Source organism: Ambystoma mexicanum, chromosome 4p, assembly GCF_040938575.1.
Source record: "Ambystoma mexicanum isolate Mex_15411 chromosome 4p, UKY_AmexF1_1, whole genome shotgun sequence".
Lineage (NCBI taxonomy): Eukaryota > Metazoa > Chordata > Amphibia > Caudata > Ambystomatidae > Ambystoma > Ambystoma mexicanum.
The window spans coordinates 710,170,350-710,197,951 of record NC_090927.1 but is presented as its reverse complement, the minus strand read 5'-3'; the positions used below and the strand labels follow the sequence as shown (position 1 = coordinate 710,197,951).

At 44.0% G+C, this 27,602-nt stretch overlaps 1 protein-coding gene across 8 annotated transcripts in view; it reads right to left on the bottom strand.

The window, feature by feature from the left end:
- MYO6 (myosin VI) overlaps nt 1–27,602 on the bottom strand; it is a 1,279,197-nt gene that overhangs the window by 28,979 nt on the left and 1,222,616 nt on the right. For 6 of the 8 annotated variants that reach the window (XM_069606282.1, XM_069606276.1, XM_069606279.1 and 3 more), the window contains 2 exons: nt 5,466–5,597; nt 2,845–2,868 (listed from right to left, as the gene is read on the bottom strand). In XM_069606282.1, the coding sequence (XP_069462383.1) occupies nt 2,845–2,868; nt 5,466–5,597 (156 nt within the window). The remainder of the gene's footprint in view (nt 1–2,844; nt 2,869–5,465; nt 5,598–27,602) is intronic. The other 2 variants (XM_069606277.1, XM_069606283.1) reach the window with 1 other exon arrangement.

The following is a 27,602-nucleotide window of genomic DNA, read 5'->3' as shown; positions in this document are numbered from 1 at the left end:
GGCCTCCCTGTTGCCAGCGATATCCCCTGAACCAGTGAAAACAGTTCAAGTCTACCTACTACTGAAAAAAACAAATCATTACTTGCCTAACCTAAAAAACGTGAAACGATTCCTGAAATTACCTATCTTATGTGGAACTATTTAAAACACAGTAGCGTGACAACTTCGATCACTAAAATTGTAATTTACTATGCTCCTTCCAGAAGGGTTCAAGCCAAAGTGCAGTAATGAGGCGGTCACTATTCAGGTACTGGATATGTTTCTGCGGGTAATGGATCATGGTGGCAACCACCTTCATGTACTACTCAACCTCTCAGCAGCTTTTGATGCAGCTTTATTCTACATGCTAGTCTACCATCGGCAGCAATGTCATGAAAAGGTTTGCCTGTTTCCTAACAAAAATATCGCAATTTGACCAATCTGAAGGTGGCAAGTCCATTGCCTTTCCCCTCTCTTTTGATGTTCCTCAAAGTATATTTCTTTCACAAATGTTATTCAACTTGTAAACCACTGGGTTCAATCATCCCAGAAGAGGAACTCCCTCTTTATCAATTTACAGACAACACTCAGCTTTTTGTGATGTGTCCCATTCAACATTCTTACCCTAAAATCCTTTCTATCGAAACTAGAAACTAAGATGGATGCGATGTTTCAAAAATTAAACCCATTCAAAAACTGAATTCCTCCATTCATACAATTCAGACTCTCCAATAATTAAAACATGTCTGAAGCTTTCTAAACCTCTGGGCTTCTGCCTAACGCTTGCCAATTCTACAAAGTCCTTTGGATTGTCCATTGACACCTAAAACCATACAACCACATGTGCACCATTTCTACAAAAAAGCATGTTACAGCTCCATAACCTCAGAAAAATGTCATCTATAATACTGTTGAACGATTCACAAATTGTTGTCCAAAGTCTGAATCTCTCAAACCTGGACAGAGGGAACAAGTTCTGTCGGGCCTTTGTTAAATCTTCTCTTGCTCCACCCCACCCCTCACCACTGAAAGCTATCCTACATGCTTCAGCAAGTCTAATTGCTGCAGCAAGAAAAAGAACAGCCAACAAAACCCACACAGACGAACTCTAGGTGCTAGAATCAACTTCACTATCCGCTACATCATAGAAAATGCATTTATTATGGAACTCATAGCGGCAAGGGGTGATAGATTAACAAGAAGTAAATCTTGATTAACAAATAAAATCCTGTTATTAAAGCCAAACCCATTTCCTAGACCACCTTGTTTCATCCCTAAGATATAGATAAGCTATACCGGAAGAAATAGGACTTTGTCCCCCTCATTTATTAATTCATAAGCACCGAGAACCCACTTTTTTCTTTTAGAATCGAGCTTGGTTCTCGCCCTCTCACTGAAATAACCTCACATGACTCCCTTTCCCCTCCTACCATCTTTATACTGTTGACAATATCTCTTGCTTGCTTTACGGTGCTCCACTACCCATTGTCTAGTATGTGTTACAAGAATATATTTTTTTTTCTGATGGCCATACCCCAATGTATGTATCTATTTGTACACACTAGAATTATTTTTTTTCATTCAAAGATCCCCTTGTTATGATAGTGACTTCACGTTTTGAAACTTTCATGAAACACTGTACTCTACATAAAAATCGCGTCTCTAACATTAACTGCAATTTGCAGCAGAACTTCCACCTGTTCGGTTTGTTTTACGAAAGTAATCAAAATGAATATAAAGTAAATTACGTCTTATAAATATGTTTTTATACCCCTTATGGATGCCTTTACAATAAATATATTTATCATGTCATCAGAAAAAACGCAATGTAAACATTTTGTAATGCTTCATCCCGGGCCCACCTGTACACACTGGATTTAAAAAGGTACCTCAAAAGAAAACTCAAGATCACATCATAAGCAATACCTAGGTCGCCATAACCCTGAAGCTAGGAAGGGTAATAGTGATCAAAGGCTTGCTTTCTTAAGGAGGGCAAGATGCTGCAGACACCTTAGCCAACATGAAAAAAAATGATCATGGGCCAGATTCCAGAAACGTTGCAATGCAGCAAGTGCATAGTTGCACCATATTTGCACTATCGCAAGCTTTGCCCTAGTGCAAAAAACATTCTGGCCATATTTAGAAAATATTTGCACTGTGACGAGGTCCATTTTTAATGGGATAAGCACTAGAGCAAAAATTGCCCTAGTGGAAAAACATCAACCTTCAATGCATTTTTGCTCCAGGGTCACAAATTCAGCATTAGCACTAGGGCAATAGCCTGGTACTAATAAGAAAATAGTCTCAATGAGAACACACTATCATTTCTAGCTGTTCCGCTCATGAAAGGAAATGCACAGAAACTGAAAATGCCATTTTTACCTGTCAACCAGAGAATGAACATGCTCCACCACAGACACCTGAAATCCCAGCACCCATGTTAGCCGAAGGCATATTAAATGAACCAATATTTAGCTACAGTACACAAAAGGAAGAGGGTGACTCGTATAATGAGCAGCATAACATATGATACTTAAATTAACCTTGCAATCTGACTAGGAAAGTCAAATGGTTCTGATGCTCCAGATTAAGTCAGATCCAAACAAAAACACAAATATGAAGAATTAGGAAAGGCTCTAGGCACCAAGTATTACACTTGTGCACAAACAGCTGTTGGAAATGCAGTATGTTCATAGTTCAGTAAAGATACCGGGATAAAACAAAGGCATAGCAGCCAATGTGTCCTACATTATGTACACAGTGTAACTGTAGCAGAATATTGGACATTTTGTGTTAGTAATACAAAGCATAGCGTTTTTTCCCCTCTTCCTGAATTTAGTTGCAAGTTTCCAGCACCCCACTTACTTGTGTTCAAAAATGGCGCAAAATCTGGAAACAGATATTTCAAATCAAATATCAATATTTATGTCTTTAAATACATTTGTTTCACTTTACCAAGTTGGGTCAACACAGCATTCAGGACAGAAATAATCAATCAGTGAGCGTGTCTGATCGTGTGCATCTCAAACTACAATCCAAATGAAGGGACTATCGAGAAGGTTCATATTTTTCAATGCCCAGTTCAGAAGCTCAGGAGACCAAATTATAAATTGCCTTCAGTTTTCATTCAATCAAGCTAAATCATGGCACGAGTAGTCCACTTTTTTCTTCCCACTTAAAAAGCCTTGGTTGTACAAGCTATTCTTTAGCCATAACACCCTCAAAGATTTTTAGAGAAATCACTTAAGGAGTCTTCGGGTATTGCTAAACACACCAACTGGAATAAACTAGTTCCGGAAATGCCACTTCTTTAGCAGTGTTTTTCATTGGTTATCAGTGGTATGCAAGTTTCTGTAGGGTCCAAGGTTTTGACACTGGATGTTTTAGCCACCAATGTCTTGCCTCTTCTTCACCTTCTCTTGGCCCGGAAGCTTCCCGACTTCTTATTACACTCCACTGCATTGGTAACCAGATTCCCTGCACTGCAGATTAGGTCTCTGAATTGTAGGACTAGTGCTTGGCTACTTCCCCAAAAGAGAATGTGTTATTTGACAGCAGAGTGCCATTTTACTTTATTTAGACTCATTTCTGAGCAGAGTGTGGGTTTGTGGTGCAAAATGAATGCCACTTTAATACATATGCAAGGTAAATGCACTGGTTTGCTGTTTCTTCAGGCCGAAGAAAGGCCACATACTCCTGGTACTGCATGGAGTGTGTTTCATTAACTTACACCCACAGAAACTTTGTTTTAACTTTTTGTAAAATGCTGCAATTTAGGATCATCAAATTCGGTTTGACCGATTAATGACACTTCGATCAGATAATCCAAATAAGAAATGTGATACCATCAAGTTATTAGGATGCCAATTAGATGTTTGATATCATAAGGTAAAGGGCACAGTGGCCATTATTTTTCACATATTAATTGTAATTAGCTTCCTATAGAAGAACACACAATAAAAATTTGAAATGAAATGCTGTAAAGAAACATTTCTTCCCATGGTGTTGTATATTTGCTAAATTAAAACTGGCTAGGATGTATGTGATGCATAGAAATAGTGCCACATAGTGCATGAAAAACATTTAGATTCAAACATTTAGATTCATTTTGCAAATGTCAAGTGTTTACCTTCGAAGGAACAAATGCTTAAATTCACAATCACACAACGACTTGTCAAAAACTGTAGAATGTTTCTAAATAGTTTGCCATAACTGGTTCACGCGTTGTTCTAGCATATTTTCATTTTCATCGCCCTCAGAAGAATGACTGCATTTTCCTTACTATTATCAGGCTTCTTGAACAAGGTAATTTGACATCAGTGCTTGGGAACATCTTGTATTCAGGTACTGCTTTTCATAATATACACCAAAACATGTTTCAGAGAAAGAGGGAGCTTCAGATTAATAACTAAAAGGGAAAAAAGAGCTTATGAAAATAGAAGCGCTCCAGTAGTTTGCTGCATAGTTGTTCATGAGCGATCCCTCCTTTTAACATTTTGTATCCGTCCTCCAATCCCAGTAAATCAACCTACCTCCACAACCTCTCCTACTGCCAACAACAATGTGCTCCAAAGTCATGAGTAGTGAAGATTGAAAATTATAGAGCCTTCAACCTCACAACCTCACAATCATCCGTTTTTTTAAACTAACATACATTCAAAATAGGGAAGTTGTGAAGTTTGTGTCAAATCAAATACAGTCTCTTGGAATACAAATATTTTTTTTAATTGCACTCTGAATAAAGGTGCAGTTCCAGAACTAATGCAGCGGCTACTTACGATTCACGTTTATTTCAAAAAGAAGTCCGATTCCACACGAGAACTGGATTTGATGAGAAAAACTTGCGAACTGAAGAAGAAATTGGCTTCTTCATGGTCGAAAAGTACATGAAATGACAACTATTAAGATGGTCCTTCATTTTTACAACCATGCTCAATGACAAGAAAATGAGCTGCAATCGTATGTTCCTGTCAGGGTACTTGGGGATATTAATGCGGAGTGCTTGAAGCTAGCCGAACATATTTTTTATACCACATCAGCTAATGTCAACTTCATTTCTATAATGGTGTCTTTTTGGTATTAGGCTGGGCTGGTAGAAAAAATGTTTCAAATCTATGGGAATAGATTACTGGCTATTCAACTCAAAGGGCATCTCATGTATGCATCCATTTACTGTTCTGTTCCAGTACTATTCCTTTCAGACCTACTTGTAGTATTCACACAAAAGGTTTGATCCAACCCATCAAGAATGATTATTATTAAAGCATTACATCTATAAATTGACAGAGCAGTAGATTGCACTATATAGCATTTGGAGATTGCAAGCTGCCTTCGAAAACAAATTAGGAAATGCAAGTGTGTTGTATCGATAAGCTTCATACTACTGGTTTGCAGCTGCCAATGCATTTTATCAAATTTTAATCCATTTTAACAAACTGCCTTGTGCTACCTTGCTCTACAGTTTCAATGCAATCCACTATTCTTACCATAGTCAGTGACAGATTTGGGTGCGCGCTGCTCTGTTTCGCTGTTGCGCTTCTTGTTCCTGGATTTCCAAGCATGATAGACCTTCAGACGCCGGTGAAACTCCTCTCTGCAGGCTGCTAGCAGTTCAAGATCTGGCAAATGAAGTAGGGAGACAAAAACAATTACAACACATCACAGCAGAAAGACTATACAGCAGTCATACAATCTTAACCTGAAGTTCAATAGTATATACTTAAAAATTATGCTGACGCGTCTTCTTGAAAATACTGCGGCTATCTGCAGTAGTTTGAGAGGTGAAATGCCTGATGCACTTTCCCACGTTGGTTTAGTCAAGCGGAACATAATTTTATAAAGAGTCATGCAGGGCATTTCTTATTTTTCTCTTTGCAGATCAAAATGAAGCGGTATATCCCAGCATGTGAGGAAAGAAAAGGAGGCCACTACCAATCAGAGAAAACACTGAAGTTGATTGTGTTTATTCATTTTCTTGGATGAGCCCCTTTTGTGGTCTTAGAAAGTGCCTTATCTGTTTCACAAAATAAAAACAATGAATAAAAATTAATTCTTTTTGTATACATCTCTTTATTAGTAGCAGCATAACAGCTTGCAAAGTACAGATGATTTAAAATAGAGCCCAGTTCACCTCATAATTCAACGTACCTCCCACGGTCAACTTACTAGAGGGGAACAATGGAGTAGACTGGAATAAATTCACCAATTACAAATTAAATGCTCCTACGCCCCTCCCTCTACCTCTCAACTCCACAGGGTAGCTGCACCTCCACCCAATCAGACATCATCACAAAGTTTAAATATGATGGACTGTGCATCAGCTCAGACTACTATAATGCAGCAACGATTCATCTGACAAAGGCTAGTTCCCCTCTAAGAAGATCAGGTGTCGCGCTCTAAGCCATATGCCAGTTCTGTGTTACCCTATGTGAGGAAAGAGAAAAATGGGAACCATTTTGCACCACATTTCTGTGTCCAATTTACTGCTTGTGTTATTTTCTCTATGGTGAAGACATGCCAGATCTAAACAATTCACACATACCAGGTAAGAATAACACTACCCCAGAGTGAGGCTACGTTTTGCTGCCAGCTGCAGCTGATTGGGTCAAAGGCCCTGTCCCAGATTTAAGGGGGTAATTAGCATCTACTCTATCCTATTATACTCTAATAGCATCAGCAATGGGTCATTTTGAAGCTCAGACCTGATATATAACGAATAGTGCCTCCTAACTCTGAACAGAACCTCCCTATAGGTTGGAGTCACCATCGCATGAGAAGTAGGGTACCTACGCCACAACAGCCATATTCTGATTACAGTATGTCACAGTACCATCTGATTAGCAATTCATTTCCTACATCTTTGTACTGTAATGTCTATGCACACAGGGGTCTTATAATATCGACTTTCTTGTCCTGCGCTAAGGTATGGTTGTCGGCTGCCCAGTGGAGTAACAGAGAGATTCCCCCAACTTCGGTAAAATATGAAACGTGTTCAGGGCTCAAAGAACCCTTCTCCATCTAATATGCAGCGCCAAAAGATCAATAATACTCCACACACAATGACTGCGAAAAATTAGAGTGTACCGAGTGCGCCCTTTTTGAGACACGTGTTTTGGCGACAGACTCGCCTTTTTCAATCAGGTTGCGGATGCCGACGCTTGAGTAAGGATTCACCTCTTGCGAGGCGAGATTTACCCCGTGGACAGGGCAACCATCAAATTGCAAATCCGACCAATATCTACACTTATTAGCCCTGATTGAAAAAGGCGAGTCTGTCGCCGACACACATGTCTCAAAAAGGGCGCACTCAATACACTCTTATTTTTCGCAATCATTGTGTGGAGTATTATTGATCTTTCGGCGCTGCATATTAGGTGGAGAAGGGTTCTTTGAGCCCTGAACATGTTTCATCTTTGTACTGTACTGTGTGCGTAGCCATGCCTCCACAGTTCTAGTCCATAAGTCTTCCCATTTCAGACAATAAATCCCACTCCCAACCAAGGTGCTTCTCCAACGTCTCCTGGTATAAACATCTTAGTTGCTGTTCAATGTCCATCAAAATTCAATATAACAGGAAGAGAGGACTATGACATTTAAGGATGACAGTGAAAGGCTTTCATAATGCAAGGTGGCAACAGCAAAGACAGACACAAGTGATCACAGTTCAAGGATGTTTATTAAACTGCAAAGGTAGGTTGGAAAAACACCTAATCTAAACCTAAATCTACAATGGGAGCAAGCTTCGAACATCAAATAATAATAAGGGAGTCCTGGTGGTGGTGTCAAATAAAAGGGCCTATACTAAAAAAAAGTATGCCAATCCTTACGCTAAATTCAAAAATAAGCGTGGGATAATGTTCTTAAGAAAGAAGGAAGTGTTCACAAATAATAGGTCAGGATGTGGTACTTGAGGTCTCCCTTCCCCACGTTTTCAGCACGGGACAAGGTGGGACTGGAGCACAGCACATGCTCGAGCTTTCCCAGCACAAGCTAACAGTTCCGCTTTCAGCAATCAGAGCATTCAGTGGTTAACACTCTTTTCTATTAAAAAGTCTCTTGCTGCCGAGGGCCAGGTGCATTTAAATAATAACCAAAGAGTTCCTTTTCACATATACATTGGGTGACATATTTTTCCACCCCTGAGTCGTCCTCTTCCGGGCTCGGACCCTTCTCAATTTTCAGCCTACCTCCGCCGGGTTCACTATGGCTTTCAACACAATTTTCTTTCTGACATTCACAAATCTTAATGTCTTTTTCAACAGTTCACTGTGGACATCCCTCAGCCGGGTTCACATTTGTCAACACACTGTATTTCGGGACTTTAGACTTTGTCCCACCTCCAACTCCGGGTACTGCTTGCTAGTCTATGCACAGCATGTGATTCTAAGCAGATTAACAAACATCAGAAGACAATGCATTACTTACCGTAAAAGCATTTCTGATGCTTGGATCTGCTTAGATTCACATGCGCCCACCCTTCCTCCCCGCTCGGATGGAAGGAATATAGACATTCTTTCTCTCTCTCTTTTCTGTATTCACTCACGTCTAATAGGCTCCCTCAGGGCAGAAAAAATACAAACCGAGGGGCCTCGACGCATGAGGGATTGTGGGTACACTGCACGTCACTATAGGGATAGTGTTACAGACACGCCTTGTCGACGTCCCCTTTTCGACTACGAAAAACAAAATGCAATACTCCGCAGTGACCACTGGATGTCGGACTATGCACAGCATGTGAATCTAAGCAGATACAACCATCAGAAATGCTTTTATGGTAAGTAATGCATTGTCATTCTTGCCAATAATTAATTTAAGTTATCATATCTCAAAAACTTGACCTGTTTCAAAATAACAAATTGTAGCCAAGTGATGGTGTTTTTAACTAAGAAAATGTAACACCACTGGTGATCTTTTTTTTACCAGTTTGTATACTGGATTTATGTTCTGTTTGCCACGTTTTCACCTTTCTTGTAGTTATCCCAACATAAAAGATGCCACAAGGACATTGTGGGCCATTGATGACATTATTTACATCACATGTCAATGAAAGGTTCAATTGAATTGCTTTACCAGTATAGGGATGGTAAATAGTGTTCCCTTTTATAAGATTGTGGCAGTTTGACTATTGCTACCTGGTTGTGTCCCTTTCATACTTTTTGTTGCCTATCTATGTGAAACGGAATCTGCCAGTACCAAATAGTATTTCAATTAATTACTCTTCCTATTTGCTAATGTAGGTGGATCTGGAAATAGTTTCCTAAGCCTTACATCTAGTTTCAAACCTTTCCAGGTTTTTCTTCTGTAAATCTTCTTAGTCAGCTGACACTGCAGTGAATGTGTCCTCACATAAACCAAAATAGAAGTTTTGGGTGCTTTTTGATTGTAGCAATAATGTTTTTGACATTTTTTCTACTCCTTGCATTGTAGTTAATTTCCCTTTATTGTATTTCCTTGTTAAGTATCTTTGTTTCAGTTCTATACTCTTCTGTTAAAATGCACTCATTTCAAATGGTAAGGAATACTCTCAATCATTCTTCATAGATGAAAACTGTTTGCTAATAAACTATTTCTGTCACTTGGTTTTGAGTATACTGTAGGTTCCATTAGCCCAATACATCTTTTTATCTGAAAATGTAATTTTAATTTGAATGTGTTGACAAGTAAATTGAATTCTATAGTGTATCTGATTTACACAGGTAAAAAAATCAAGAAGTTCAAAAAGTCCAATGGTTTACTGTCCCAGTCCCTCAGATTTATCGGGCGTTCTTTAGCACTTTCCCAGTCAGCGCCTTCCCACCCGAGGGCTGAGTGGCAAACATCTCTCAGTTGGTGCATGTCCTCCAATCCCAGCGACAAGTTCCTTTCTTACCCATCCTGCGTCTGCCGGGTCTCATGGCCTCCTGCATTTTGCTGGTCACGGAGTCTTGGCTACGCATGAGGTCACTTCACTGCCTATTCCATTGCCAGTGGTCGCAGTGTCAGGGACACAGGTCGGAACTTCTGCACTTATTCAGTTGAGTGGTTGGAGACCTTGCATGGAAGTTCTTGAGGGCTAACCTGCTGAAAGGTACATTGTACAGTCAACCTTGACATCAGGTGACAATAGTCAAGGATGCGTCCCTAACAGGTTGGGACGCTCATCTGTCAAACCTAACTGTGAGTGGACTGTGGTGTCTCAGGGTCTTGTGAGCACATCATTTGGCTGGAGATGAGGGTGATCGGGCTAGCCATGGTCAAGTTAATCCCCTCTGAAAGGAAAATGCATGCTTAACAAACAAGGTGGCTGTCCATTGTGCCAGGCGACATAATGTCATGGCCGATTCCTTGAACAGATAGACTTAAGCTTCCCACAAGTGCAAGCTCTGCCAGTATGTTCTGGAGGATATTTTCTCCCGCCGGGGGACTCCTCAATTAGAATTCTGTGCTTACTGTGTATTCTGCTCCAAGCAATGTCCTCATTGGGAAGCTCTGGGGGACGCATTGATGGCTGTGTGGTTTTTCCTCCTCCTTTATGCATTCCCATAGATCCCTGCCATAGATCCCTGCCATTCCTCTGGTTCTCAGGAGATTGTGCCTTTTCCAGACCACGTTGATCTTGATATCTTGGACTGAAGCTAGAGGAAGTGGTACCTGGAGTTGCTGGACATGTCCATCTGCCCTCCTTGACTAGAATGGATCTACTGTCCCAGAAGAAAGGGTGACATTTCTGATTTTAAGTGGTCCCCTGAGCCTGGCACCTTCTTCACTATCCTCACTGTTAAGCAGTTATTCTGGGGATTGTGCAATCCGTTTCCCCCCCAAGCCACTGTGTGGTTCTGGTGTGGAATTTGAATTTGGTGTTAGTTTCTTATGGGTGCTCCTTTTGAGCCCCTGCATTGTTGTTCTGTTAGAATGCTCACCCTTATGGTGATCTTCCTGGTGGCCATCATTTCTGCCAGACGGACGAGTGAGCTCCTGGTGTTGTCTGTTAAGCCTCGTTATTTGGTTTTCTCCAAAAAGAAGGTGACATTGAGAGTGACCCTGTCCTTCCTCCTGAAGGTGTTCTGTGATTTCCATCTCTCAGAAGATACATCTCCATGTCTTTTCTTCTTTGCCTCATCTTTCGAAGGCAGAGGAACGATTCCATCAGCTGGGCCTGATGCAGGCCCTCAGCTACTACATCTCTCAAATGAGAAAGGCTAGGAAAGATGACCAGCTTTTTGTTGCTTATGCTGGTGCTCGGACTGGCAGGGCTGTAACCAAACAGATCCTGCCAAGTTGGACCCTCCTCTGTATTCAGCATGCTGTGACCTGGCTGGTAAGGATGTGCCTGAAGGTCTCAGACACATTCCACCAGAGGGCTGACTTCCACTTCAGCTCTGCAATGTGAAGTCCCTGTTCTGGACATTTGTGAGGCTGCTACGTGGGCTTCTTTGCACACTATTGCAAAGAATGACCACATGGATTCTCTGTCTGGTCAGGACGCTCGTTTTAGCAGGGCAGTCCTTCAGAGTTTTATGATTTAGGTGGTGTCCTTGCTACCCTCCCTCCTCCAGGCCTACATACTGCTTTGCAAGTCTATCAAAGATGAGAAATCCGTGGTAGGAAGGAATCTGTTGGAAAAACAATGACTTACTTGTCAGTAATGTTCTTCCTGATGGATGTTCCTCCAACTGACTCCTCACCCTCCCTACCTGCGCTTCTTGGCGGATAGCTATTACACATTGGTTCTGCAATCCTTCAGCATCCGAGTGCTAGAGAAAAAAGGTGGCACTAAGGTCATGGGATGTGGCGCCTATATATACTTGCCCTGACGTCATATCCCACGTGGGGCATGTAGAGGCATCGGGTCGAGCTGACGCAGAGTCGCGTGGCGCACCCTGGCAATGGCACAGTTTCCGAAGAGCACCTGGCCTGGAAGGTAGATATCATAGATGAGGAGTCCGTGGGAGGAAGATCCATCAGAAAGAACATTACCAAGAGGTAAGTAATTTGGCCTTCAGGTTAGGTGAAAACAATAAGATGTGCTATTTACACTTTAGACAAACGGCACTCCAGCTGTCCAATAATATTGGATCAGCACAGAAACATTCTTCTTATTGTGAGAAACCTGAAGGGGTCTCCCAGACCGGTCCCTGGAGATCTGTCATCCAGGTGGCCAGGACACGGCCATCGCTATTGGATTCAGTTCCTGGGGGTGGACCAGTGAGGGAGGATCACCTGGATGGGGGCCCTCGGGGAATGGAAGTGGGACACTGACAGTTGAGACGTGGTGTTCCCTTTCTTCCAACAACTTTTCCCCAATCTATCACGTAGGATACACAAGCACTTTGACCCCCCTCTTTTCCGACACGAACACTTTCGCATATTACGATGGACGGACTAACACTCAAGCCATTTACCTGACATGTCCCAACACCAGGGTCAGGCAATTGAAGGCCACACACACCTAACGGCCATTTCCCTTCCCCACAGGAATAGAGGCTGGAGCACAGGAACACAAAATGAGCAAGGCAGACCGCACGTCCAGGGGGCTAACTCAACACAGCAGTTCAAGAGGTGGAGAAAGACCGCGCATACTGAGAGGGTGACAAGGAGAGAAGCGACCTTGCCCTTTCCGACCAAGGCCTGTGAAACCTCTGCAGAAGTAACCGTAACACCGAGAACAATAGCCAGCATGTGTTGCAGTAGATATCAGCGGTACACAAGACCCTCCTCTGCTGATAACCGAGCCGGGGAGAGACACTGGTCTCCGTGGTACCAACCTTGATTCCAGCGCCAAAGAAAGCCAAGCGGTTCATCGCAGCTGGTGACTCGAGGGTAGAGTCGATGAGAAACTGAAATGTGTTAAACGAAAAGTAGCAAAAGGCTAATTGAACTTTGAAAGCATAATTTGCCATTGTTGTGAAAGGGGGAAAACCAGCAACCGAGCAGTACGGAACCACGTGGGTGCTCACTCAGGAAACTCTGGGCGATTACCCGATAATTGAAACTATCGAAACCAGAAGGCCTTGGGAAAGGTGAGAAGAGGGGTCAAAGTGGTCATACATGTAAAATCCTCTGTACAGTCAAAAGTCTTTGACTGACAGATGATAGTAAGGCTAAGGAAAGTGAATCCCGCATAGTAATAGTTGAATGAGAAAAGGTACGATTGACAGATTGGCAAACATGAACCCGAATGACGGATGCCGATAAAGAGGGGACAAAGTCTAAAGTGAGAAGGAACAGTAGAAAAAAGAGAAGGAACAGTAGAAAAAAGATGTCTTAATACTGCTTGTCCCACCTGGGAATCAGATCTAGAGTGGGCATCTAGACAGTAGTGTTTTGTAAAGGTGTGTACAGAACTCCAGGTTGCCGCTTTGCAAATAGACTCGAGAGGGACATTTGCAATGAATGCTATGGAAGCCCCAGTGCCTCGAGTAGTATGTGCTCTTGGCGTGAAGTGTAGTTCTCTCTTAGCAAGAGTATAACAGAGAGTGATGCATTGGACAATCCATCTAGATATAGTGGATTTTGAAACTGCATCTCCTTCTCTTCCTGCTGCCACCGAGACAAAGAACTGATTAGTCTTTCTCAGAGGTCTAGTTCTTTCCATATAAAACATGACGGCTCTGCGCACATCCAGTGTATGCAGGCTCTTTTCTCCCAAATTTGAAGGGTTTTGAAAGAACGTTGGTAGTTCTATTGACTGGTTGACATGGAATTTAGAAATGAATTTTGGTGCAAACCTAGGATGTGTGCGTAGAACCACCTTATCCTTGTGAACTGTTACAAAGGGGTCTAGTATAGAGAGCGCTTGTAGTTCACTCACTCCCCTAATGGAGGTGATAGCTATTAAGAAAGCAGTTTTAAGAGTGAGGTTCTTAAGGGATGCTTTGTGCATGGGTTCAAAGGGTAGCCCATAAGCCTGGTAAGTACCACATTTAGGTCCCATCCGGGAGCTGGGTTAGCTATAGGGGGGTGGATCCTCTTTACTCCCTCCATGAAGGCTTCAATAACTGGGACTTTCCATCATGACACTTTGTGTTGAGAAGTGGTGTATGCGGAAGGTGCAGCTAGATGAACTTTAATAGAATTAAAGACCAATCCTGAGTCTAATAAGTGAGTCAGGTAAAGAACAATCTGTGTGGGAGAGCAGTCAACGGGGTTGATGCTCTTACCTGTACACCAGATGACGAATCTCTTCCACTTGCTAGAATAGCAGTAACGAGTGTTAGTTTTTCTAGCCTCCCTAAGAAGGTCCATGCATCTTTGAGGGAGCTGTAAATGTCCAAATTCTATGACCTCAGGAGACAGGCTGCTAAGTTCATGGTCTGTGGGCATGGGTGTAGTGTCTTGCCCCTGTCCTGTGACAGCATGTTGAACAGGCAGGGTAGTTTCACCGGTGAAGATAGAGACATCTCCCTTAGGTGAGCGAACCATGGCTGCCGGGCCCACATCGGGGCCACTAGTATCATGGTGACTGGTTCCTGGTGCATCTTGTGCACTATTTTGTTGAGAAGGGGAGTCGGGGGGGGGGGGGGGAAAGGGTAAAAAAATGTCCCTGACCATGTTATCCAGAGACCGTTCCCCTTGAATCGGTTCTGGGGGTACCTGGAGGTGTAATCTTGGCATTGGGAGTCCTCCAGAGTTGCGAACAGATCTATTTCTGGGAATCCCCATTGTGTGAAAACGTCGAAGACGATGTCTTCTCGTAACCGCCATTCGTACCATGCGGGCAGGGGGAAGTCTCTGCTGAGTTCGTCTGCTAGCAGATTGCGTTCCCCTGCTACATGTTGTGACAACAGGAACATGTGTTTGAAAGCCCACTTACAGATGTTCTGGGACAGCTTGGACAGTCCTGGAGAGTGAGTGCCCCCTTGCTTGTTCAGGTAGTACATGGCTGTGGGGATGTCTGTGAGGACCATCACTGTCTTCCCTTGCAGGTGCGCCTGGAAATACTTCAGTGCTTTGAAGACCGCTAGCAGTTCCAGCAAGTTTATGTGTTTGGATGCTACACTCCATGTGCAGTCTGATGGGATAGGTGAGGCCCCCCCCCCGCATCCTGTGAGGGATGAGTCTGTGGTTAGAGTGGCTTCCACTGCGGGGGTGGCGAAGGGTTTCCCTATTACAAGGTTTTCCTTCGACCACCAACGTAGCGAGAGAACCAAGGCATGCGAGACCACCACTAGATCGTCCCATTGTCCGCTGGCCTGACACCACTGGCTGTTGAGCCTCTCTTGCATTGAGCGCAGGCGCGCGTGAGGTACCAAATATATACATGACGCCAACATTTCCTAGCAATCACATTGCTTTGCGTACCGTCACCTCTCGACTGGCCACATATTGAGGGATCTGAAACAGCATATTTTGGACCCTCTCGGAGGGGAAGACGAGGCAGTCCTTTGTTCAAATTAGAGCACCTAGGAATTGTTTAATCTGGCTGGGGTCTAGGCTGGACTTCTTCTAGTTGATGGAGAAGCCCAGTTGGAACAAAAGGTCTACAGTCTTTTGGGTATTTGAGCAGCATGTCTCGTAAGAATCCCGTTATGAGCCAATAGTCGAGGTAAGGGTATATTGGGATGGACAACCTGCGCAGGTAGGCCGCTGCCACTGCCAGTACTTTCGTGAATACCCTTGGTGCTGACGCTATGCCGAAGGGTAGCACTCTGAACTGGTAGTGTTTGCCCTCTATCATAAACCTCAGGTATTTTCTGTGCGCTGGCAACATTAAAATATGAAAGTATGCATCTTTGATGTCTAGTGTTGTCATGTTATCTCCATGTGAAGGTCACCATACGAAATTTTTGAGGTTTGACAAATTTGTTCGCTGGGCTCAGATCTAATACAGGGCGCATGGTTAAGTCCTGTTTGGGTACAAGGAAGTACACTGAATAAATACCTTCCGTTACCTCTGATAGAGGCATGACCTCTATTGCTCCTTTTAGTAGCAGCAGTTTCACTTCTTGAAGAAGGATGGCGAGGTGCTCTGGTGATAGGCGTCGTACCCTTGGGGGTCTGTACGTGGGGGACCGACTGAATTCTATGCAGTAACCGCGGGCTATAGTTGACAATACCCAGCGGTCTGATGTTATTCCCTCCCATGCTAGTAGGAAAGATGTTAACCGGCCTCCGACAGGCGATGCATGGGAGGGGACCCGAACCTTCGGGTCATTTGGTGTTGGTAGCCGGGGAACCTCTGGGAGTGGGGCCCCGACCTCTACCCTTGCCACGGCGTTGTCCTCTTTGAGTGTATTGGCCACTGGTTCCCCCGAGTAGAGGAACAGTTGCCTGCAGTGTACTGCTGAAGTTGTTGTTGTTGACGTTGGCCTCGAAAAAAGCGTTTGTTGCCGAATCCTCACTTATTGGGAGGCCTTGAGATCTGGTCTAAATCTTTCTTAGCGGTCTCCAGTGTGTTGTCCACCGCTTTCCCAAAGAGGTTAGAATCCTCGATTGGTTTGTTTATGAGTGACGCCTGGGTCTCTGGCTTAAAACCTGAGTTCCGGAGCCAGACATAATGCTTCAGAAGTATCCCCTGGACAAAAGAACGGCCAGCCGTTTCTGCAGCATCAAGTGTGTTTTTAATGATGCTCTGGTTAACCAGAGTTCCTTCCATTACAGTGGTTAACAAGCAAGTTCGTAAGGGCTCAGGGACTTCCTCGAGGTCTTGGCGTAACTTCCCCCATTGGGCATCAGCATAACTTGCCAGTAAGGTATTATTATTGGCAATTCTGTTGGAAAAAGCTGCTGAGGCTGTAATTCTCTTGCCCAGGGCGTAGAGTTTCTTTCCTTCCTGGTCCGGGGTTGCTTCGCTAGTTGATAGCGGAACCCCTGCCCTTTTCCTTGTGGTAGTTACTACCAAGGAATCTAGTATTGAGTCACCCTTAATGTAGCTGGAGAGGGAGTAAACAGTTTTTCAATTCTTGGATTGACCCCTCTAACCAACGCAGGTGTAGACAGCGATGGGATGGTTCGTCTCTTAACTGAGGCGAGGAGGGGAATGGTCTGGCTAGTGGGAGGTTTTTCCTTAATGGTTTTTTCTACAAAATCAATATCGGGAGTAATTTCCCCAGTCTCAATTTCAAAGTGCGCTGCTGCTTTCCGTAGTAGCGCGTTGAAAGTGGGTTGGTCATCTATAGGTGATGGGTTCCTGACCGGTGTGGTTTGAGAAGGGGAAAGGTTCAGGATCTCATGGTCTGTAGGTGCTGTTGGGGACTGCCAAGGCTGTGAGCCACCTTCATCTGGGTCTTCTTCGAAGCCCCCGCCACACCCAGGGTTTTCCTCAAAACCTTCTTCGAGGTTTTGTTGGTCTTCACTATCTAAGAACTCCTCATCCTCACTCCTCAGCCTCCTTTTGAAGGGGGTTAAATAGTCTAGGATATTTAGCCCTGGGGTCCTCATGAAGTACCTCTCTTGGCCTCTTGGGTGTTTTATGTTCAGGAGTGGACATAAATCTCTCCAGCTTGTCCGTACATGATTGGAATCTCTCAAATGTCCAATGTGGTAACCCAGAACGGTCTGGAGGCGTAAAGGGAAGCTCCTCCACCTGTAGCCGTCTAGATCTGTCCCATAACGTCGAGGATAAACTCCCTTCACCTTCTGAGAAACCTTCTCGTAGGCTAGGGCCTCCCTTCAACGGCGGGAGCGGTCCCTGCCTCCCTTACGGCATTCTCGGCATCTCCCTGGCCTTGTGAGCGTGGTTTGGCGTATCACTCACCGCCCGTCTCTGGCCGTCAGTGGAAACTATACGAGCCAAGCTTTCGATGATTAATTTCTCCGTCAAGGGTTCGTCTGGCGTCGTGTTGGGCGGTGCCGTGTCTCTTTCGGCGACGGTCGCACTCTTACAAGGCGCTTTGCCTGGCGTTTTGTTTGTAGCACCCTTGTCTGCAGGTAGCCCAGTTTCTAGTCGCGTCTGCGGTGGCGGGGAGGGCTTGCGACCCTTACGGTCGGTGGAGGATGCCGGTAGGCCCGGTGTCTCCGTTGGCAGTAGGGCTTTCTTCGTCTTTGAATAAGAAGTGCCATGGGTCGTGTGCTTATGTTTATGTTTTCTGTGTTCGTCAGTGTCGCCGGGGTATTCATCCCCATAAGTAGGGCGTGAGCCGAACTTGTCGGGGCCAGGGACAGACGCTGAGGAGCGGGTACGCTCCTTAGAGAGCTCTACAACCTCTGAAACAGAGGTCGGGTTATCACTGTCCTCGTCACACGTGGCGGCGGGTGAAGAATCAGCTCTAGACATAACGTAGGCTGCCCACCTCTTGACCCTGCGGTCCTTTAAAGTCTTTGGGCGAAGAAGTTTACAGGCCGCACAGCCGTCCTCGTTGTGGTCGAGGGGTAAGCAAGGGTTACACCGCTTTTGCTTATCCTTCCATGTGAATTTGCCCTTGCAGCACGGGCAAAATCTAAAAGGAGTCCTCTCCATAGCTGAGGATACAAGAGTGATAACGACCCCGAAGGAAAGGGGGGTGAAAAATAAAGGCATTCTTAGAAGAAACAGATATGGCCCACAACCCCCACTATCCCTACTGTTTTAGGCCAGCGAGGCCGAGCCACGTGTTCGGCAGCGCCAAAGGATCGCCTCTGGCAAAGTCACCGCCGTCGAAGATCTTAATCGGCGGTGAAACAGCTTCGCCATCGAAGGAGGGATCTGATGGAATATATAAGAAATAACGACCAAAGGGTCAAATAAATGTTTTGCAATTTCTCTCGAACGAGCTCCGCGTTAAGGCGACCAATATCTGTGTGGAAAAAAACAATCTGAGGGACCTCGACGCGTAAGGGATTGTGGGTACACTGCACATCACTATAGGGATAGTGTTACAGACACGCCTTGTCGACGTCCCCTTTTCGACTACGAAAAAAAAAATGTAATACTCTGCAGTGACCATTGGATGTCGGACTATGCACAGCATGTGATTCTAAGCAGATTAACAAACATCAGAAAGATGTATTCAGGATTAGAAAAATTGATGCTTTGGATTCCAGAGGGCTGAACATTGAATGGGATGCATCCCGTTACCTTTAGAATTTCTGGGATCATAAATGTAAAATGTAATAAGCAATCCGCAGCTTTACGTTGAATTAATTAACTACATGGTCCCATAGGGGTGACAACTACAGTGACTTGGGATTAGTTTAGAAACTGTGCTGAAATAATTGATGGACTAAGAAAACACAACTTTATGATCCTTTTGTTGATATGATATGGCATTTATAACGCGCCTATACACAAGTGCTTCAAGGCGCGACGGGGCAAGGGAGGGTACAAAGGGAGGACAGGCAACAATCCTATTAGGCGAGGTACCATTCAGATCGGGCAAGTGCATGGAAAGAGGGCAGAGACAGTGCAGTACATGGTAGTAGATAAAAACAGTAAGTAACGGCCGGCAAGTGCATGGGTAAGTGCAGACATCAGGTGTCAAGGACGGGTAGGGGGACTGTAGGGATACAGAAACAGTCCCCAAGTGCAGGTTGCCAGGTGGGCAGTGGAGGTGTGTGAGGCTGGCAGGGGAGGGAACTGTGGCCAATATCAGACGGTGTCCAGGTAGCCAGAGCAGTTCCGGTTACAGCTGGTAGGTCAGCAGAGGAAAGGAGGAGAAAAAGCAGAAGCAAAGAGAAAGGTTTTGAGGTGCTTCCTGAACCGGAGATGGTTCTCCTCAAGTTTAAGGGAGGCAAGAAGGCTATACCAGAGGGAGGCACCAGCTGGAGAGAGAGAGATTTACCACCAACTCCGTTGCTTGGAGAAGCGACTGACCCTGAGGGAGTTGGAGGCGGATGAGCGGAGAGCTCGAGAAGGATGACAATAATGGAAAAATCATACAGTCTTAAGATAGCAGCAAAGCATAAGATATGTCACGTAACATGACTCCATGTTGAATCTGATTTAAGTGGCATTCTGAAAGCACATGGTTTTTACTGGGTAAATCGGAACAAATACAGTTACGCAAGGCACTTCGGTTGATAAGGTGAATGAATTTAAGGAATATGACTCAGGGTGACAGTAGAATGTTGTTAATTAACACAAGATTTTTTAAAAAAATTTACTTGGATAGGCAATATCAATTTGTAGGTCGAACTGAAGATATAGCTCCAGGCTCATAAAAGAAAAGAATTTGCAGATTTTTCAGTGATAGACAGAGAAGATCAAGGAAGACTAAAATGTTTACAATTATCTATGACAGAGGAATTGAAGAATAGGAAAAATAAGGTACACAGGGTATTTGATGAGCTCTTTCATGTTTGATTACAGCATATTATTTCATTATATTGAAACATGAGAAATTGATGATCAGATGAGGTAAGTGAATTTTCAATTTAATAAAACATTTGATAAATATATTTAAGGGGAATATTTAATTATGGCCTTTTGTCATTAATTATTTATAGGAAAACATATTTGTGGATCACCTGAGGAAGAAAAACAATAGTCCGAAAAGTGAAGAGAATTAGAATGAATGTTAAGAAAAGATTACTCCTCTCAACTTTAATCTCTCACAGCTTTAATGAAAACATATTGAATAAAACAAATTTGATGTAATTGAATTTTTATTAAGATGTGAACAATTTGGGGGAGAAAACATTGATTTTGTTGACAAAGTTTTGTAAAATGACTTTAAATTGAACTTTAATTTAACATGACTTTGTTGTTTTAACTAATGATGTAAAATAATGGTTTGAACACTACACAGAAGTGATTAACATTGTTGGGAAGCAAGTCAAACCGATTGGAGCACGGTGTGGATTTCCATCAGTATGGATGGAGTTATTTGGTGTTCTAAATGAGCCTGGAGACCATGAAGCACATCCTTCCAATCCAGACCGTAACACTCATATGCACAGGATGATCTATCCGGGCAGGGTCTTGTGATGAAACAACAATGATTCCTAACCTGGTCTGGGACCCTTCTTACGTGGCCAGGGAAAGGCAGACACTTCGACCATGTCCCTGGTGGTGGTGTTCAGCGGGAGGATCGCATGGGTTGGTGGGGACATTGGAGGAATGGGAAACCCCCTTGTTTAACTGTCGTCAAAGCCCTAATATTCTAATGGCTTATTGTGAAACAAAAGAAAAAAGAAAACCTAATGTTTCCCTTCGGGTCTTCAATTCTCATAATTCCCTAAGTACTGGGATGAAGAAAAGGTCTGCAGAGACAATGTTGCAGGAGTGGTCAGTTCATTAGTGCAGATGACCCACATCTGAGGGAGACTGAGAGGCTTAAAAGGCCCCCCTCAGGGGCAGGACATAGAGTTGTCATTGTTGGTGGAGAGTAGAATAAGTCAGAAGCAGCATGGTTCGTGCTGGCAGCCCAGGTCGAAGCTGGAGGAGATAGGAGACGCTGGGGCCATTACCCGGCAGATAGCAGCTGACGGGCCTGAGAGGGTCTTTGCCCCAGAAATCTGATGTGCAGAGGTCGCGCAGCAGGAATAGTGCAGATGGAGAGCTTTCCCCCTTGTGACCTGGTCTGCAGAGGCTGCACAGCGGGAAGCGTGCAGGATGTCTCAGGTGGGTGATGTGCACCCGAGGGCCTCAAGGCTGTCTCCGGTGGCTAGCATGCAACGGAGAGCCTCAGGAGCCAGAGGAGCTCCAATTGGAAGTGGTGGGCCTGGGGGGCTTCCTTACCGAAGCAGTTTTCCGGGTTGCAAGGAGTCACAACAGCAGATGTCCTGTGAGCGGAGAGGAGAACAGAGGCGCACATCTGATCCGGTGAGTTCACAGGTTGTCAGTGAGCCCGGAGCACTCTGTACCCACTTGCGTATTTGAAGCAGGCACCCGGCGAGTGAGCAGCGCAATTAGTACAAAGCAGAAAAAGCAATACTCGCGTGTGAATGACAGTGAGTCACACAGTTCTTGTGAATACCAAATTATTGTTAAACAGCAGAAGCAACATTTGCGTGTGAGTGAAGGTGATTCACAAGTTATTTTTGAACACCAAACCAGTGAAAAGCAGCAACACTCCAGTAAATCAAAGCCGACTGACTATAGCTTTGAAAGTGTGAGTCTGAGGAAAACCCAACCACCAGTGGGGGCAACTTTGTTAAGAGTTAATAAGCATTGCTCAAGCCAAGAGAAACTGAAACCAAGGCAAATACAATTTAGCCAATATTGCGAATAGCAGAAGGGGGCTAATGCAAGGTCTATAAACTCTGAAACATGTTGCCCATATTGTATACAAAATCTGATACAAGCTGGGACACACCCAGTGCCAAAGCTAAGGGAGAGGCAGAAAGTGACCCTACCCCATCAGTCTTTGGTTGCTTGTACAGTGTGGAACCAAGAGTGACAAAAAGGCTACCCTTCTGAAAACAGATATCCAGAAGGGGAGGAGCATCTTTTGCAGAAGAATCTTAAAGAGCACCAATGTGAATCTTGGTTTCCCCGAAATGTAGTTGACAGTTTTAAAGCTGCAACATTTTGAATGCTGTGAAGCTGTTGTAACCTCTTGTCAGTTAACATTGACTACAAAAGCACTTGTGATGAAAAGCTGTTCGGGCAGGGGAGTGTACCAGGATGTTAACCTTTGAAGATAATAGGCCTGACATGGAAGCAGGCCAAGTGAAAGTAGAAGGAGTGCTGCAGAGTGGTCATGATAGAGACATTTGATGTTGTTAGTGTTGCAGAAGGAAGAGCTGTGCAAGGCCTTTATGGTATTTCTTTGAGTTAATAAAGTGGCAAATCTTCCTGACCGAGACAATCATTGTTGTTATTGAGGAAAAGAGCCCCTATTTAAAGAAGAAGATACATCTATCTTCTTTGTTGGAACTTCCTGTTGACAAGTTGAAGTTGCATTGAACTGTATTGGAGCTTTTGTTGCGAATCAGGATTTCCTTGTGTTCTTTTTGAACTGTGAAGCAGAATCTCGTTTAAACCTGGGGTAGGGGATTTTGCCCTGGTTGTGAGGAGAGACTGTGGTCATGTTTTAAAATCATTATTGTTTTGAACTGCCATATATTGCCTTGTTTATATTTTTATATGTATAAGTGTGAGGAACAGATATTCTTTGTTAGAGTGTTTCCTTTAGTTTATTTTAGGCATGGAAATCCTCGTCGGGGTAGGAATAGTGAGGCATTCATCCAATCTTATAAAATAAAAAAATAGCATTTGCTGAGAAAACTTCACAACGTGGTCTGCCTCACATTTCTGAACCCTCACACTTTGCTTAGAAAAAGCCCTACCCATCCAGCCACCAGCATAAACTGTCGATGTAGCCAAGGCTGAAGCCTTGAGCTCCGGAGCCTTGACAAAGATGTCAAGCATCGGCTGCCTGAAAATATCCCACTCCACTGGAGTCAGGGATTATGCTGAGAAAGGTACCTGCATAGGGTCAGATTCCTCCCAGGCCTACCTGGAGCAGGAATGATGACCCAGTATCTGCACCGGCGACTTGGAAGACCTTTTCTTACCACCCTTGCCACCCTTCTGGTAATAGGTTAAAAGCTTCGCAACACTCTGAGGGGTTTATAATGTATCGGCTGGCACACATCTCTATTCTTCATATTGTGCTCCTTTCAGAGGCAGTAGAGACATACCTTGACGGGGTCCTTCATAGACATTTGTCTTTCACACAGTGAGCAGGCCTGCAAGCCTGAGGCCTTCGAAATGTTACGCATAACGCGGAAATATTTAAGAAAGCTAAATTGTGTTTCTAAAGCATACTGAGTGCGTGGAAAAAAAAAAACTACGGTAATGGAGTGAGACTTGATCTATACTGTTCTCTACGTCATGTCCTGTTTCTGGAGGGCAACAGCACTGGCTGACATATTTTCAAATACTGTCTGGGGAGAATAGTGTTAGTGTAGGAATTTGCAAAAGAGAATTGCTCCATTATTGGGAAAATGATTTTGTGACTATTAGACTGACTGGGTGCAGCAAGTAATTCTGTTTCTAATTTAGACAATACCGAATGATAGTGAAGGGACTGTATCCTAAATGCAATGGGATTGTTTATGGAATAGTGATCCTGCAAGGGTTGGTTTCCAGGAAATCAGTAATGTTTCATTAAACCGAGGAGCTGATTTAGATCTGTGAAGACAAGGACAAACTCTGAGGGGCAAGCAAGTCTGCAATAGCTGCTTCCTATTCAAAACATGTGTTTGAGGGGGAAGGGTCTTGCAGGATCTAGGCTTAAAAAGGCCGACTATTACAGAATTGCAGTGGAAAAATAACATTCCTACTGGCCCTGCCCTAGGACCTAGATTCCCAGAGGGGCAGATCTGGAGGTTGAAAAAAGGAAGTATCTAAATGGAATGGCCAAATGATCCAACCAGATTAATGGGATTGGAGTAGAAACCTGTATAATGCGTGGAGGTGAAGAAAGTATGTATAGGGTTTGGTTTTACTGGGCATGGGGCCAGTGACCATTTTGTGGTGGCCCATGATAATAATGACATGATGGTAATGTTGTCTCTTCGGTTGCCACTTCAGTAGTTGAAATCAGTAAACTGCTTGGTTACATTAATGTAGTGTGACTGGGGGTTGGTGCGTAATGTTTACCTTATGGTATCAAGGAGCATACCGTTAACACAAACGTGCTTCCCCAATGACATACACCCTAGGATTCTGCATTCTTAACTCGTTTCTCATATATGAAGTTGCTGCAGAATATACCGAATGTGGTGGCCATGATTTTGAGCACCAGGAAACATTACCAATTGAAATTCTCCTAATATGGAATAAGGTGAGCCTACAGGGTCCTAGCCATATCAAGCCCTGACTCATTAAGACCCATCTCTCATTACAGAATTAACCTAGACACCCAAAACATCATCGTTCGAAGATAAATAACCTCTACAGTGTATCAATCTGTATCAAAACAATCGTCTCAGCCAAATCCCCGCACCTTTGGTCAAAACCCTGCAGCCTGCTCTGCTGTTACATCATTTAGTCATAAGCAGGGTCTCTCTCAATCCTCCACTCAGATCTCAGTATCACCAGTCACTTCACATGGTGACCACTGGCTTTGTTGACCATGCTGTTCAGCTATGAACATTGAGGATAATGATTTGTCTGCTCACAGAAGCCCTTTCCGTATCAGTGACATATCTAATTCTCAGGAACATCTCTTCTGTTTCTTGCCTGAATATTTCCTTTCTGGTTGCAATCCGTGTACCATCAATCTTGTTGGGGTGGGGACCTTTGTCCATCTTCTTGATTATCCAAATCCAGAGCTTTTGAAGACAAACAGAAATGGCCACCTAGATCTAGATCTGAGGCCCTCCTATGGTAGTTCATGTTTTGCTGAATTCATGGATGCTCTACGGGAGAGGCAGGAGATCTTGACTGATCATTCACTGATACCTCTGGCTGGTGAACGTTTCCTCAGCACAAGCCGCAGACTAAACCTTTCAGTTATTGTAAAATGGTGAAACTAGGCAACTCTATCAGCTTTGGTTAAATGCCTAGTCCCTGTCCTGTCAGCTCCACTGATTGAAACATGATTGGGGTTTCCTGCCTTTGAAAAATGCGCAAAGCAGCTTTTGTTAAAAGTTAAAAATCAATATTTTACACTTTCATCTCCCTCCTTGAAAGCTTTTATCCAAGAAATATATCTCCTTGGACAGTTCACAACATTTTCACATTTTTAAGCAACAGAGTGTGAATTCTGAGTTGTACATTCTTTTAAACATGATGTCTTCAAAATGGTTGACATTCTCAGTTGTTTCCAGGTAGAGCACTCTTGCAGCAGGTCATCAACATCTCTACTAACCATAGCAAATCCGCATTTACTTCCCATATAAACATTTTAATCTCTTGCTCTATGTTTTGGGTGATTTCAGTACATAGATTACACAGAAGCTTTTATATATCACGTCAGTAAGCCCCATTTCTAATTGAACAACCAGTTCAGTCCCCTGCTCCTGGCGCTCATGACTCTTTAATTAAAGAGTTCATCCAAAAAGTCAATTGTTGTCAATAATTAATTCCAACCCTTCAAATATTCTGTTGGCCTTTTATTCAATGAATATAAGAAAACAGCCTACACGCGTTTTGACCAGTAAGGTCCTCCTCAGGGCCACACTAATTATTTCTGTAAAACCCAAAGGCATCCGCAAAGATTCATGCCAATAGGATGGGTGTGTTAAGACCTGTAACCGCAAAGGGTAGAGATCGGCGTTCCGCATGCCCATGATCCCCTGCTATGAGGTTTACGAAGTGTAGTGACAGCTGGTTGGGTGGGTGGAGTTGCCCACTAGAGGACAGACTATTCTATGAGGAGACTCTATGGTCCTAGTCAATGTGTTTTTTCAATACTGGGGGCACTGCAAGAAGGCCAATTGAGTGCTGGCACCTCAAGTGACCCACCGTGATATAGCAAGGTCACAGGAGATCCCTAGAGGGCACATGTGACCAATACCACCTTCGCCTGCAGGCATCCAGGAATAAGCAGGCAGACAGCAGCTGACCAGCCCCCTTTGCCCCAGAACTCCACCTCTGCCCTTCTCCCAGACCCATACGCACAGGAGGCCAACCCTCTGCTTACCTCTCTCAGGAAATTGACTGCATAGACCTGGTTTCAACAGGGCTTCAAAGGTGTCAGTGACACTGCCCTCCCCACCCACAACTCAATTCCAGTTGTCCTTTAGCAGCACAGCATCTGCCCCAAGTGGTTTTCCCCGGGTCATCGTCCATTCAGCAGCATACCCCTCACTTCATGTCAAGGGTCGCTTTGATCTATAAGTGGAAACAGATTACTGTTCGGACCACTTGATTAAAGCTCAGCTGAGCAGGATTTCTGGGTAGGTAACCTAGTTCCAGCAAAGCGAGATGCTGACTTCTTTACTTCTTTATTTCAGATGAGGGGAGATGAGGTGTGAAAGGTCAATTGTGGGGCTGTGGGACCAATCAACCAAGTTACAGTGGATCCTGAGACAATAGGAAAAAGGTCTTGCCAGTTAAGAGCCTCAGAACAATCCAACCACTCATCCTCTGATAATGGCCATTCCCCCATATTTATTTTGTTTGAATTTTAAACTACAGAGGAACCTGTCTGAGCAATACAAAACAGATTATCAGGACAAAAATATAGCAACCCTAAAAGTCACCTTAGATTCAATGCACAGATAATAAATGGCATCTTATGAAGCAATTTCCCTAAATCAAGCACACAGAAGGGCATAAACCAGGCCGGCTGCTAGCATGGCTGTATAAAAAAAAAGAAGAGAAACAGGGCCCTATCCACTCGATACGCACAAGACTAGGCGAAGTGTGCCACACCCAGGCCAGGGTGAATGAGGCTTTCCAGGCATTCTACAAAAATCTCTATCAGGAGGGGCCCTCATCCTGGGGGCCTACCTGGAAGATGTATTGAGAGTGATAGCGCTCCCTAGGCTAAGCCAGGAAGCAACAGATGGAAGATATACAAAGCACGATCACAGCTTTGCCGACAGGCAAGGCCCTGGGATCAGATGGGCTGCCTAGCAAATTTTACAAGGCATATGCATGCGAACTCACCCCACACTTACTCAACACTTTCACAGAATCTTATGAGGTAGGCATCCTCCCCCTTAGTATGAGGGAATCCATTATTATACAACTCTGCAAACCACAAAACCCCCCCAACGGAGTGCCGCTCATATAGGCCCCTCTCAATGCTTATATCAGGATAACAAGATATTGACGTCTGTACTAGCAAATAAGTTGAAGTCATTGATACACACCCGATACACGTGGA